Raw genomic sequence first — 14,819 nt, 5'->3', positions numbered from 1 at the left:
CTGCTTGGTGGGCCAGAGGGGTAAGCAGCTCTGTAAGCCTGCCAAGTGAGGAACTGGTCTGGGTATACAGGAGGTCAATCATAGCACACACAAAAAAACACACACACACGCAAGCGAGCGCACACAGCCAGTCTGAATGAAACTCGCAGGCTCCTGTCTTTGCCAATCTGCAGTTTATGATCCTTGTCTGCCTGTCAGGATCTTCATAAAGAGATCAACCCAAGTGGTAAAGGAATCAACACATAAATTAGATTGATGCTTAGGGAGCACTTCACGTCACTGTGACTGGGTCAAACTATACTTCACATATTAGGCAGTGTGTAGGAAACAATTCATCATAAAAGTTACAGTGGAACACTGTAAAAATTAAACTACATTAAACAACAAATCTCTTTAGTGTTTAAATAAGCTTCCAACCACGTGTAAAGATAACGCTGTTTATCTCCAACCACGATAGCAGACAGATTATGTGCCTATGAAGAGGAAAAAGGACATAGAACAGATTAAATATTACCAACAATAACAAAATCTTCAATAATTATATAGCAGTTTGGATTCTACAAACAAAAACAATCCAAACTGTCTATCCTTATTAAATATTTTGCATGTTTAAGATGTAGTTATGCATTTATTTTATTATTTGTTTGGGGATTTATTATTTAAGATTATGAATTATGTCAGCTTTAGTTTTAGTGATTTTACCAGTGCCGTTGTGCAGTCAGTGGCTTTCCTTACTTGATATCTTTCTCGTCAAATCAGCCTGGGTAATGAGAAGGAGCAAACATGAGTTTTCATCTCATAAGAAAAAAAACCCCACTAGAAACCTGGTCTGTAACTTAGCCCATAATGCAGTTCTCAACTTCAATCAGGCTTTGCGGAGGCCTGACTGCAGGGACTTCCTGTAGTTTGAGCTGTGGCATGAGTGAATGCCTACCATCTAGTGGCCACTTCACAGAAACATTCAGAAACACCAGGAGAGACAATTTGACTGGTCACATTCCTTTCCTTTAATAAACTGAACCAAGAAAACACATATTACAAAATATTCTTTTCTTTTTACAGACACGTGAAACCATTTCCTCCTCCCTTTCCTTTTCCAAAGCAAAAAATGGAAACACAACCATGGACCATTATTTTTTTTAAGCATGTTTCACCTTTCTTTATGTAGAAAATAACTGCACCAAAAAAGAAAAAGCTTTTGTTGCACAAGTTGGCAGGGAGGCGACAACATACAGTATTAGACAAGGCTTTCAGAACCCACCAGGGAAAGATGGAAAAATCAGTTTCTGTGGGTGTGTATATACGTTTCTAACTTTGTACTTCAACTAGCAGAATAGCGTGTAGTATGGAGCAGTCAATCATAATGTGGTAGTCTAATCCATATTTGAGACGTGAAAGTGAATACCAGGCTTAGGCTTGTTACGACACAGAGGTTGTATGTAGAGATAGGAAACTCCATGAACACATTGCAGTTGGGTTGATGACAGACAGAATATAATGTGTTACAGCCTCTGGGTAAAACAAAATAAAAAAACACAGTCCTGCAAATGTACACTGTTGTAGGTGCCACCCAAAGCAGAAACTTAACCCACATTTCCCCACTAGGCCGAGCTCATTCAGGGGTCGCTGGGGTCACAAAGGAGGCACAAGGCTGAAAACAGGGGAGCTAGCCAGCAAGTAAGATTCTATGGGAAACGCATGGTCCTCCAGTCAGTTACTCATTGCCTCAAATAGACCCACATACAGTATTTCAGCTTCAGCTAATCTTCCATCACACAGTAGAGGACAGTGACTTCATTTGCCAAAACACTGATAACTTTGTTAGACTTGGGCACTGCAGTGGACATGACAATCATTTATTTTAGGGAGAAAAAAAAAAGATCACAGCTGCTTTCTAAGTTGAGTGTCAGATGCATGGCACTCAATTTGGAAGCTGAAATTCATTCAAGTCTGGACCCTCGGTGGACAGGAAGGAGCAAGGGATTGCAGGTGGTGACTGTCCTTAGTTAGATTATTAAAGGCTAGACCCCAGGTCCAAATGCCTTCCAATACAACACAACAGTTTGTTCAGAGGGCAGCGATGTTCATGACCTGAAAAGGCCCTTAATCTCTTTCTTTCAGACATTCATCTTCAAAATCTTTGATTCAACTTTAGCTACCTGCTCATGGTCCAGTGATAATCTGGAACCTACATCATAATCTGTAGGTGTCCGTCTGCATTCTTCCTCTGCCTCTCCCTTCAGGCCAGGATTGCTGGAGCCAGTCCAAGATACCTAGGTCTATCTCACCGGGGGATTTAGGGTCAGCGGGCAGCTCCATGGGAAAAGCGGAGGTCTTGGTCCTTAGGGAACTGCGCTGCAGTGGTAGGCGCATCAGTCACCAGTCCTGCTGGGGCCTCAACTGCAGCCGAAGGTTTAGGCGGAGAATCTGCAACCCAGGGTGGAGGGGGCTGTCCCCGGGCCGGAGCATCCACAGCAGGAGAGGGGTCCTTACTGCGCTGAGGGGCCCCAGTTTCCGAGTCCTGCTGAGACATGAGCTGGAGTAAGGCAGCTGCCACAGCAGGGCTGATGTCCTGGCTGGGCTGGGTTTCAGACCCAGCCTGCTGGGCATTTCCAAGGAGGAGAGCTGACGGAGGTGGCCCAGGTGGAGAGGGAGGACGCTCAACAGATAGAGGCACCTGGCTGGCCTCAAGCGGTTTCCTTTTTGATGCTGCACCATCTGAAGGGGCCAAACAGGACAGAGGACAAAACGTTAGTACCAAGGGGGATTTGTCATGTAATGTTTAACTTCCAACATGTGAACTGTCTACACAATAAAACTTAATCTTATTTTTCATCATCTAATTTGTAATTACAGAAAATAAAAGATGTATTTTTGTCAAATGGGGTTGACGTGGAGTAACAATGTTGACATTCCTACCTTCACCACAAGAGGGAGGGCAGAGCACGCTAAGTGTATCTTCACATAGAGTACATATCAGTACCGTTAAAAGGGCGTACATATCTGTCAGTATTGTTGCAACAAGGCTAACTTGGAGTCAGATATAGAACAGTAACTACTAAAACTATACAGCCATGAAAAGAACACGTCTGGTCTATGAAAAATCTACAATCATGCCCCAGTGAAGGTATAGTAAATCTAAATGGTGAAAATGGAAAAATGCTTTTTTATTTTAAGTAGTCATCACTGTTAAAATAATGTTTATTCAACACAGTAAAACCATTTAATTTTCTTACTATATGGGTGCATACCAACCAACCAATATAATTGCATTGAGGTATGCAGAACAGATGCAGCTGTACTTTTTTCCCCTCCAAACAACCACCTTCAACCAAAGGAGAGATGCAGGAACTAGGTGAGAAAACATTGGGAAGGGCATGTACAGCTGGATGAACAGAAAGGGTGACTTATGAATGAGAATTTCAAGTATTATAAAAAGGCAGGACACAATTACTAAACCAGGTTAGTCTGTTTTCCTATCTACAGCAGTGCAAGGGTTTCACACAGGCCTTGACAGAAGAAATAACCAGAAGAAAACAGAAACAGGACTGTTACCATTCCAGTGTCAGCAGCATAGTCAACAGATTTATTCAACTTGCTAATCACATGTTTGATCTAATATCTGAGTAAGAGTGAACAGTTAAAAACAAAAGAAAAATGTGTGACAAACCAAAGTTAAAAGAAACACATGCAGGTGAAGTCTAAAGATCCAAAACATTTATTTTCACTTGATAATTTATTAGACTTTTTCTTCATAAAAAGGCTGACATTACAGACTGTTCAAAGCAACATTGCTTCCTGTGAAGAATCCATGACACCTGCTTTATATTGAAAAATGAGGTGAGGAAGAAAAAAAAAACAAGTGTGGAGATGGGACAGATACAGAAACAAAGACTGAGGGAAAAAAAATCAAGGCATAGGAAGAAATGTGGAAGGGAACAATACAGTGTGAACCTTTCTCTTTACTCAAATGAATAACATAACTACACTTTCTTCTGGTTTATTAAGTACACCAGCAAGAGATGTCCATGTGCGCCAAACCTTTGCCTGGTTACCAGGGTCACATGACTACAAACACTCAACAGAAATTTTGCAATGTTTTTCTTTTGCATTCAGTGTGTGAGGTGGTCAAAGGGGGCTATGGTGAGTGGGTGTGTTTAAGGAATGTCAGGGATAAAGGAACAGGAGGGGGATGCATGAGAAGTCTAATAGCCCAATTCATTTGGTTAATTGATCATTTTGTTGATTTCATCAGGTAGTCTAAAGTGTAATTAATGAATATAGTAGAGTATACAGGAATTTTGAGCTTATGTTTGTTGCCTGCCCTGCTCTCCTTACTCTTGCAGTCCCCAGAGATTTCCACCTGACCCTGGTTCCCCCTTTCTTCCACCCTCTATAGACTAAACCCGGACTTGCCCTTGTGATCAGTAGTAGAGGCAGACGAATCGCGGGTTAGTGCCTCCTCTGACTGGACGCCATTGCTCTCATCGCCTTGCTCCTCGGTTTGTGGCTTGATGATGTGGCCCAAAATGAGGGCCAACAGGTTTGCCTGATCTTCCTGGCTGAGTGGTGGGTCTCCGGATGTCGGCGAGAGTTCCTGGGGTTCAGGGGGCGGCTCAGGTGGCTGGGCCCTGGCAGTAGACTGGGCCTGGTCCTCTGGAGCCCCCTGGTGGTCAGAGGCCTCACTGAGGGCAGACAAAGACTGACTGAGAGCCTCTGGGTTGGAGAGGTTGAGGAGCTGGGCCACCTGTGGCAGGCTGAGGTCCGTCTGTCCCTGGAGGAGGTTCAGCAGTACCGCCATCTCTGCCTGGTTCAACTGTTCTGCGGCAACTCCCAGGCCTGAACACACACATTCATACAACCCGAATTCAAACAATAAAAATGCTAAACCGTGCAAACACAGAACATTTTTCTACATCATTCTAAATTACTTTTTTATTTGAAAGCAGCACAAAGCATACGTCTGTGCGTTTCTGCTAAAATGCTGGCAAGAGGCAACTGTTACCTGACAACTCACGCTCTAAGTTGGCTGTGGAGGGTGGTTTTCCGGGTGGAGGCGGCGGGGCTCCAGCCGGGCTGGTTTGGGGCCGGCTGTTCTCTCCGCTGGAGGTCCCTGTCGCATCCTTACGGGGCACTTTGGGCACAGGCACATCTTCGGGCAGCCCGCTTTGACGTGCACGCCGTCTCTTCTTACTCCACAGCTCGTGGCAGTCCTGATGGTGAGGAAGACTGGAGACGCAGCAGGCAGACATGCAAAAGAAATTATAGCAAAACCATTATTTACATACAAAAAAATTTTATTAAAAAATATTTGTCACTATCGCTCACGATGAGAAAAAACATATCTGATAGATGAAAGGGGAAAGCGAAGTGCACGGGTCTACTGACTCTGGCGGCGGCATCTTGCTGGGCTCAATGTCACACAGGAAGTCACTGTTGAGAGCTTGCTCCGATGTGCAGCGCCGCGCAGGATCTAGGGTCAGCATTCGGTCTAGCAAGTCCAGGGCAGTAGAAGGTAAACTGCCAAAAGGAGAGACATTTCAGCTGTAGAAACAGACCAAGGGTTGATGGCAGCTACTTTGTGGTAGTGCAGAATGGCTACATACAAGGCAAACTCCTCCCGCAGGCGCCGTCTGTACTGCTTCTTGGGTTTCATGGTATTGAAGAGGGGAAGTTTAATGACGTCAGGCCAGACTGCAGGACAGGGACTCCCGCACAGACGACTAAGGGAAATGAGAGAGGGAAGCAAAGATGGGGTCCGTGAAGAAATGGACTAATGGGAATGTGAAGGTTGCAGCAGAGGTTATTACTTGAGTTGTGTTTAGGAAAGGGCAGTCTACCTGATGAGCTCCAGCTGTAGAAGCTCCTGGTTAGCTTGGAAGATGGGCTTCTTGGTAAACAGCTCTCCCAGAATACATCTGAGCAATGAAAGATGATGGGTAGAGGTAGTAAGAAAATATGCACCGATGGTAATGAAGCAGTGGATTAGACTTTAGTCTTTGGTGTGAGAGACCGAGGTTCAATTCCACTACACACCAATGTGTCCCTGAGCAAAACACTTAACCCCTAGTTTCTCCAGAGGCGTGCGACCTCTGACATATATATTGCAATTGAAAGTCGCTTTGGATTAATTATGGACTATTATGGATTATTAATTAACAAGCTTAAACTAAATTTAAAACTGTGAACGTCTGTCAGACAGGATTGTGACTGTGACCAATGAATCCTACTATTTTTTAATAAGACACATTTCCAATAGTACATATCCTACAATAAATATTCATCCCTCTGTTTCTGGCATGACTAATCACAGATAAAGAAGACAAAGGATACAATATACAATACAAAAGGAGTGTGGAAGTTGTGTGGAAATTTAGGACTAGTGCAAATTATGTTAATTTGACTCTATTTACTGCTAGGAAAACAAACAAACAAACGGCAAACAAATGGTCTTTTGCTATAAAGCAATTAACTTTTGGCAGCACAGCCAAAAGGTAAAAAGAAAAGCTCAGGTAAAAAGAAAATCAATTATCTCATGCCTGACTTAGCTGAATTTGCCTCTTGGTGCCCAGGATTACAAAGTAACATACTCTCTGTGTTGCAAACGTCCAGAATGTTCATATTTGTTTACATGGCAGAAAAAAAAGACACTTTCCATCGGTTCTTTATTTCTTCTGTAAAGTTTTCCTCCCATTCCATAAAAAATTTTACCAAGCATTTCAACTATGGTATGTACATACAGTTAACCTTACCATGGTGGGTGGAGAGCTTTCACCTACTAATGCCTGATGCACACTAAACGTGGGATACCACAGATGTAACGACAGAATTATCCGATTATTATTATTTTTTTAATCTTAACGCACACACACCAAACGATTCATTAAAGATGCAGGTTCACACACACTCACTTTATCAAATGTGACTTCAGACAAACAAATATGCAGACTGTCATCATCAGCTAGTTGTGTGTGCATTATGTTTTGCACAGAAAAACAAAAAAAAGAATAAAACGGTTGATAAACTGATGAACTCATGACTGAGAAGATGGAACCAGCATGATTTTTATACATTGTATAGCACGAGCAAATGGACAACACATTAGTAACACATCCCAGCCAGATCTCTCTCATTGGCTTTTCCGGATTTCTGATTAGAGGCTCCACAATTTCGATTCTCAAATATCAAACATTTCTATGATTAAAAATTGGGGAGTCTCAAATCCAATCAGCAACCTTAAGATAATGTCGGTAAAACTATCAGATTATAGGACAATTTGGGCCGATAATCAGATCAGACCACTCTCGGCTCTGGAATGCCCCCACGATTGTCGGGAAGGGCGAATCGGATTTATTAAGTGATACAGGACTCATATTTAATTCTTATTTTCCAAATATGGGATAGTGTGAATGCAACTAAACCCATCTGAACAAAAGGTTGCTTTAACCAACAAAACATTAGTCCGAATCTACATGAGTTCATGAGAAAAATTATAGAATGGGGTTTGTGTGTGAGAAAATAAAGTAAGAATGAATGAACAGACAGACGTGCTAACATCACAGTGTCATCCTCACCCACAGCTCCATACGTCAATGGCTGGAGAGTATCTCTCCTCTCCCAGCAGGAGTTCAGGGGGGCGGTACCATAGTGTGATTACTTTATTAGTGTACGGCCGACTAGAGAAAGGAAAGACAGACGGTGAGACTCAGTTCTCATTTATAGAGCATCTATGCCCCCAAGTGCCCAAACACAAACATTTCAACTTTCACCCACTGGGATCTCTCTGAAAGAAGACAATGTGACAGATACCACCATCTAGTGGAGAGTCATTATAAACGAAGAGGAAAATTCATGCTTGTGGTGAGGTTTATTTACCGCTTCAATCATTATAAACAATACATACATATTACAGAAGCAAGAAGTTGAGGTCCCCATATATTACATACATTAAGAAAAAAATATGTAACACACTTATCTTACCTTTCCTCTGAATTGTAAAGCCGGGCCAAACCAAAGTCAGCAAGTTTGATCTGACCTCTGTACAAAGAAAAATGGATAACAAAAGTCCAAGATTAGGAGCAACACTAACAAGCATGAGAAAAACTGCTCTGTCAACAACTACAAATTACTGAGAACTACAGTATTTAACCCTGAGACACACAGCTCAACTGTCCAAAACAATAAAGTGATTGGTCAAACTCACAGGACATCTGGAGTAACAAATGTCCAAACTCCAAGTGTCTATTTGCAATCAGCTGTACAGTAGTGAGTGAGAGCAAAGTGTGGCTGTAAATGTTCCATTTCACAGCAAAACCCACATTTTCAGCTATTTTTTAGTAGCACCTCAGCTATTGCAGCTTGTTTAGCTCAGTTGGCATCCTGTAGTGTTTGTAGAGCGGATGCAGAATTGTTCTGAGCAACCATCTGTGAGAAGTTGCTTTGCTCCTTCATTGCTGTTATTTGAAACGCCCGATTACATTAGTAGCAAACTAATTATCTTTACTGCTGATGCACCTCGAAACACTACCATCATTAAAGTTAGCGTTTGACTGCTTTTAGTCTTGAGTTTACAGTATTTACAGACTACAGCTGCATTTAAACCATCTGCAGGTTGCAATGCAACGTTGTTCTAAGTTGTTGATGTGGATAATGCTGCATTATAGCTCTTTATCTTAATGTCAATTTGGGTAAAGGGGATAAGAGGTACAAAAGCAAACAAACATGAATAAAAAGTAGATCAAACAAGCTGTAGGTGATAACGGACGCTTTAAAATCACCCAAAACAGCTGTTACTGCTGAACAACTGATAAAGGCCTAACTGCTACAGCTAATGAAGCGCGACTAACTGTCTCCATAAAGGACACTACAACATTTCACTCCTGATGTCCATGTCTTCTGTTCCTTACCTGTTGTTTAGAAGTATGTTGGAGCATTTGATGTCTCTGTGAAGGAAGTTATTCTTATGGCAATAGTCCAGGCCCTCCATCAGCTGGCGCATGAGGCTGCGGACATGCTCATGGGAGAAGTGGACCAGGCCTGACTCCAGCAGGCCCATCAGGTCATGGTCCATGTACTCAAACACAAGGTAAAAAGCACCTAAAAACAGACCCACAAGTATACAAACATGAGAGGGGTTGCTTTGTACTTAAGACCAGCACAGAATATTTAACCTTCTCCGTGTTAATTCATCACTCTCAGATAACTGAATACAAATTTTTAAAACAAGGTTTACAACCTGATTAAAAGAGGTGGTATTATGTTTGGGGCATTTTCCCTCTCCTTTATCAAGTTATATTCCTTTTTTGTGCATGTAACAGGTTTGCAAAGTGAAAAAGCCCAAAGTCCAGCCCAAAGGGAGTTCCCATCTCCCACAGAAAACACTGCTCTGAACTGCTTGAAAACAGCTCGTTTGTAGTCCAGCCGTGCCCTAAAAAACACTCATTGGCACTCTTCTCTTCGGCACGCTCTTCTCTGCTTCTGATTGGCTAGTAGTCTTTAACTAGGAACTGCGCATGTGCAACTTCCAACAAAGACAATTTAGAGACAAGATGTATCACTCCATAGCTAAAACAGAGCCTTCACACACAGGATAAAAAGAGGAGCTGCAGCAATGTGCAGTATGACAAAAAAATATGGTGTTTTTTGAAAAATTAAACCATGTAAACCTGTTCTGGTACAACCCCTAAGTAGGATTTTGAACCTGAAAATGAGCATAATACCACCTCTTTAAAGTTGATCTAACAGGATTCAATTCACCTTTAATTCCCTTTCAGCTTATATTGAGAATGATTTTCATTGACAGTATTTAAATTAAACCAATTCTTTCATCTTGTCCAGCACTGGCAGATCATTTCTAACCCTCTTACCTTTGTCCTTTTTAAAGTCGAGTGCATCCTGCTTGTCGGTGACAATCTCCTTCATGTTGACAACACTGCGGTGCTTGAGCTGCCGCAAGATCTTGATCTCTCTAATGGCTGTGATGGGAAAACCCTCCTTTTCATTGTCCAAACGCACTTTCTTTAGAGCCACCAGTTCACCTGGCATGATAGAAAGAGTATTTTGAGAAAATGTTCTAATGAGAAATCGGTCTCTGCTTGTTTAACCATAAAGGACATGCGAGTACTACAGTGACTGAAGTTCAGGTAATTTTCACTTACCAGTGTCTTTGTCCTTGGCCTTGTACACCTGACCGTATGTGCCTTCCCCTATGATGCCAATTATATCAAATTTGTCTACACAGCGTTTGCCCCAATCACTCTGGGTATGTTTGCGCTCACCATATCGTGGGCAGCAAATCCTGAAAAAGAAAAACAGGTTAGATTTTCATATAGGTTTTAAAAAAGTAAGATTGAAAATGGGTGATGAATGAAAAAACTGACTTTGGTCTCTTCTTAAGGGCTGGCTGGGGTAGCGGTGGAGCCTGGCGGATGGGGGACTGTGGGGGTGAGGAGCCCCCTCCAGGCAGAGTGGGTGGTAAAGGAAGGTCAATTAGTGATGGCCGGCTGCGAACTTCCTTCTCCTTCCTAGATAATCTCTGCGGAGGGGTGGACTTCTTTGGACTGAGTGCAAAATACAAGGATTTTTGAGAAAAGTGCAAATGATTATAGAGACAGGGGAGAAGCATTTATATCGTAAACAACAAGGCAGGCTGTGGCTACAGAGTGTGTAGTTGCGGGAAAGCAAATCTGACATTGTGTGACAGGGTAATACAGAGAGGCAGGCAAAGTGCCCCCAACAAAATGATGAGGTTTTAACCACTGAGGGAAAATTGAGTGTATTACTTTGTCTAGATGTGTGCCAATATCTTTTGAGTATGACAATGATCATAATTAACTAACGCCTAAAGAAGGCAGAAATGTAATACTGTTCACAAGTTACCATATATAAAGGGATATCTTCAAATGGACGTGAGCATGCATTGAGACTGAGACATATACTGCATGTATGTATCTCTGTTGGGGAGTCCTCACCTGCCCTGAGTGTTTCCCAGCAGTGCAGGTGGTAAAGGCAGGGGAGGCAGAGTCGACGTCTTGTGGAGCGGGGTCGGGCGGACAGGGCTGCGTGTAGGAACCGGAGCAGGCGATTTGGCCTGGGATGTGGTTGAGGGTGTCGGAGGCTGAATACTTGTTTCTGCCTGAGGTGGCGGTGGTGGAACCTGGGTGACTGGACCAGGTGGCACAGGAGGAGAGGGCTGCTGAGGAGGAGGAGGAGGATGTGCAGGAGAGGAGGTGGAAGAGGAAGGCGGAGGTGCAGTAACCTGATCTTCACCACTCGGAGCATCCTGGTGTAATGGCGCAGGTGGTGGGGCCAGAGGTTCTGCTACTGTTGCAGAGTCTCTCTCCGACTGTGGTGTCTCGACTTTAGTGGGCCGTAAGGAGGAGGAGCCTGCATGTTTACGTGCTGACGGAAGAGGCGAAGCACCACCACTGGCACGAGCGGCAGCCTCCGCAGCCTGGCGTTCCTTCTTCCTGCGCGTCAGCTCTGCTCCCAGGCTGGAGTTAAGCGGCAGGCGGGAGGAGGGAGGGGAGCGGCTAGTTGGCCGATTGCTGTGGGAGCTCCCCCCTACGCCAGCAGAGGAAGTATGCCTCTTGTTACGGGAACGAGAGGAGGAGCGACGAGAAGATGAGTAGTGCGGAGGGGAGCGACTCCTGGAGCGGCCAGAGCGTCTAAATAAAACAAATAGATTTTTTTTTTAAATGTTATAAACAATAGCATACTTCATCTTCCTGAAGTCAGAGTAGGATAAAACATGCTTCATGTTTTTTAGAAAATGTTTAAAAAAGGAACAGAGTGGGTAGTAACCTTAAACAACCTCTTCCATCACAAATTAAAATGGCCGCCGATCAAATCATAGTGAAAACAAAACCATGTGGGCCTTTTGATTTGGAATGTAAGACGTAGACATAAATATGCCAACAGTGAAACAGCTGTTGCTCTGAAAACCAAAGGACATTCTAGTCAGATATACGCCACTGTTTTCCTCAAAATAAATACCTAAAACAAGGAAAGCTCTGGTATAAATAATAATCTGTCAACTGCACAGTAAAATCACAAGGTGCAGCTCTATTACTTCCACCACACAACTGGCAACTACAAATGGTGACTAGCTTTGTATGATGTGGTGAAAATATGAACATTTTGATTACCTATTCAACAATGTGTTCTCACCAGCAGGTGTCATCTTTTGTTTTGTTTTTTTTGTTTCTTTTTTAAAGCTGCCTTTAAATTTGTCTTTGAAGAGAACAGTGACTTACATCTATTCTAAAGTGTCTGATTTCTACATGAAACGGCACAAGCAATGGCTGCTGCACCCCAACCTCTTCATGGTAGCCAAAGCTCATGGTTTACTGACATTTTACACTGCAAAATAAAATGGCCGCAGGTAAACCATGCTGTCACCTACTTGTCTTGACACTCCCTGCATTTTTGCACCCTTCAACTTAGAAAACATCTACATACTCTTACAGCCAGCTTCCTTTAAACAGTAAGCAATATTGCTGGAGGTAGATGGGCTTTGCAAGTTCAACAGGTCTGCACACTTTAAACTTACAATGCAGGTTGCTCATGTTTGTTTTATTTGTGGCTCAATAAGTAGTTATATGGGTCATAAAAAGTCACTGTGTGTGTGTCAGGGCTATATAGGTCTACCAAAGATAGCCTGGTAGGTGAACTTGTCTTGTGTTCCCTGAAATACTCATCATGACCTCTGATATTTTACACTTCCCTTATCGTGTGTCTCTCAGTGTGGGTGTAAGCTATTTAACTTCTATGAACATATTCCCCTAAAGTGTTTCCAATATTTAAAGGTGCATAGCAACATATACTCACCTAGACATGGGGCTGGTGCTAGAGGACCTGCGGTTACCATAGGGGCTGATGGAGCGTCTCCTGGAGTAAGGGCTGCTGTCCCTCTCATAGCTGGAGGACCTGTGTCTGCTGCCATAGGGGCTGTCTGATCGTTGTCTGCTGCGCCGGGACATATCCCCGTATGGACTGGGGCTCTGCTGGGCTACCCTACGTCTGGAGTAGCTGTCATCCCCCTGCTGCCCATACCCACTGCCCTGCGGACTCTCACTGCCAGCCCCTCTTCTGGGACTGGGCGAAAGAGCAGAGCTGGTGCCCTTCCTGCGAGGGCTACTCCTACTTGAAGACTTGCCCTTGGGGCTTGACTTGTGGCTCTTGGCGGACTTGCGGTGGCTTCTGTCTGCTCGGCTCCTCTGGGAAGAGCTGCGGCTGCTGCCCTCTCCTCGGCCTTCTTTTCGCTGTTGTTTGTCTTTGCGAGATTTCCCTGAGCGGCTGCTCTCCTTGCTGCGAGATGAGGATGTGGAGGAAGTAGTGCTACCTACACTGGCTGCAGCTGCAGGCTGTACCTGGGTGGAGAGCATCAGCTCCCCACGTTTAGAGTTAGCCTCTGGCTGGACCTGGCGTTTGGATGAGGGCCCTGATGCGGCAGCCTTCTCCTTGCTCTTCCCAGAACTCCCCTTCTCACCGTCTTTGCTGCTCTTTTTCTTGTACCCACGCTCCCCATTCCCAGGGTCTCTAACTTTGTTGGGGTCCTTGGACTTTTTTCGGGAGTGTCTGTGCCCCCTGTTCTCTCTGCTGCCAGCTTCTTTGCCGATATCGTCCCTATCGTAGTCTGGTGAGAGCTCCAGTCGGTCCCCACCCCCCCTCTCCGAAGGCCTGGAGGACGGTGGGTCCGAAAAAGTGTCCGAGTCGGAGCTGATATCATCGTACTCCACCAGAGGCTTCACCGTGTTCACACCAGGTGGCGCCGTATCGCCGAGGGTAAAATATTCGGGTCCCGGTGTCGCCGAGGATTCCCGATTATGTTTGGTTGATTTATGCCGTTTGCGTTTTGAAGAGGAAGAGGACATTTGAGATTTTAACTGCAACTTGCCTTCTTTGCTCGTCTTGTCTCCCGCAGAGGTATGAGTCGGGGCCTGAGTCTGGTGTGGCACACCGATGATATTAGATTCCGGCTTCCTCTTGGTCCCATGGTGTCGGTCCGACCCAGGCATCCCTCACGCCGGCACCTCTCCTGCAATTAGGCCTAGGTGGTCCCGGCAATTCATTCACAGGAAAACAGTAGCTACTCGAAATGCCAAAAGTGTTCCTAAGCAGAAACAGGGCAAGAAAATACACAAAATAAACACCAGGCCGCTCACGTCCAGTCCTCCTCAGCGCCGATTCATTCCATTGAGCTCGCCAAAATAGGTCGTCAAAGCAGGAAAAATGCCACGGCGGTTTTCCAGTGCTGTAAAGTATGTACTTTGAATTAGTGAATGAAAAAGATCCCAAAGAAACATCGGAGCATTGTGATGTCGTCTCCGTCTCAATTTAGCTAGCACCGCTAGCTAATGCTCGGCGGCTAGCGAGCAGACTCGTAAAAAAAGAAAAAAGTCCCTTTGTGAAAGGTGTCCTTGTCCGGTGGCAAGTTAAGTAAAGGTGTTTTTATTCCACAGAATTACGGTCTTTGCATTCAGAAACAAGCAAACGTCTTCATTAAAAGACGCTCGTTTCTCGACCAAAATGAAAACTTGACCCGGTTGGTACTGTTTACATGTTCCCTTTAATGTAACTTTTATCCCCTATAAAGTCAATATTGATTAGAAATCATAGTATTTTCGTGTGCAGTAGATGTTCCAGTTTATTATAAATGGCTCTGGGAATCAACCAGGCCTATATTTAGGGCGATGCTAGTGGATTTCATATCATCCACAGCCCTATCAGAAGGAGACTACAATCGCCATTGTGGCTCCTGTGACCAGCAATTTCTGCGCAGAGGAATGAACCGGAAACCGGAACGCTGTCTATCATGG

At 44.1% G+C, this 14,819-nt stretch overlaps 1 protein-coding gene across 4 annotated transcripts; it reads right to left on the bottom strand.

Annotated features, from left to right (window-relative positions):
- Window positions 1-983: 983 nt before the first annotated feature.
- cdk12 (cyclin-dependent kinase 12) lies at window positions 984-14,780 on the bottom strand. 4 transcript variants are annotated; one of them, XM_046034890.1, is made up of 15 exons: window positions 12,829-14,780; window positions 10,971-11,666; window positions 10,380-10,559; window positions 10,158-10,297; window positions 9,867-10,037; window positions 8,907-9,096; window positions 7,981-8,037; window positions 7,575-7,676; window positions 5,841-5,918; window positions 5,607-5,723; window positions 5,389-5,520; window positions 5,018-5,229; window positions 4,417-4,839; window positions 3,237-3,325; window positions 984-2,718 (listed from the first exon to the last, which is right to left on the bottom strand). In XM_046034890.1, the coding sequence occupies exons 1-15, from the start codon at window positions 14,016-14,018 to the stop codon at window positions 2,377-2,379; spliced, it is 4,119 nt and encodes a 1,372-aa protein (XP_045890846.1). In that variant the 5' UTR covers window positions 14,019-14,780; the 3' UTR covers window positions 984-2,376. The 4 variants fall into 4 exon arrangements, with proteins under 4 accessions (XP_045890846.1, XP_045890837.1, XP_045890855.1 ...); XM_046034881.1 differs by having other exon boundaries at window positions 5,006-5,229; window positions 12,829-14,779; XM_046034899.1 differs by lacking the exon at window positions 3,237-3,325 and having other exon boundaries at window positions 5,006-5,229; window positions 12,829-14,779.
- Window positions 14,781-14,819: the final 39 nt, after the last annotated feature.

The sequence above is a fragment of the Micropterus dolomieu genome, linkage group LG02 (genome assembly GCF_021292245.1).
Source record: "Micropterus dolomieu isolate WLL.071019.BEF.003 ecotype Adirondacks linkage group LG02, ASM2129224v1, whole genome shotgun sequence".
NCBI classification, from domain to species: Eukaryota; Metazoa; Chordata; class Actinopteri; order Centrarchiformes; family Centrarchidae; genus Micropterus; species Micropterus dolomieu.
Note: the sequence above shows the minus strand (reverse complement) of the source record. Positions and strands in the feature narration are given on the sequence as shown.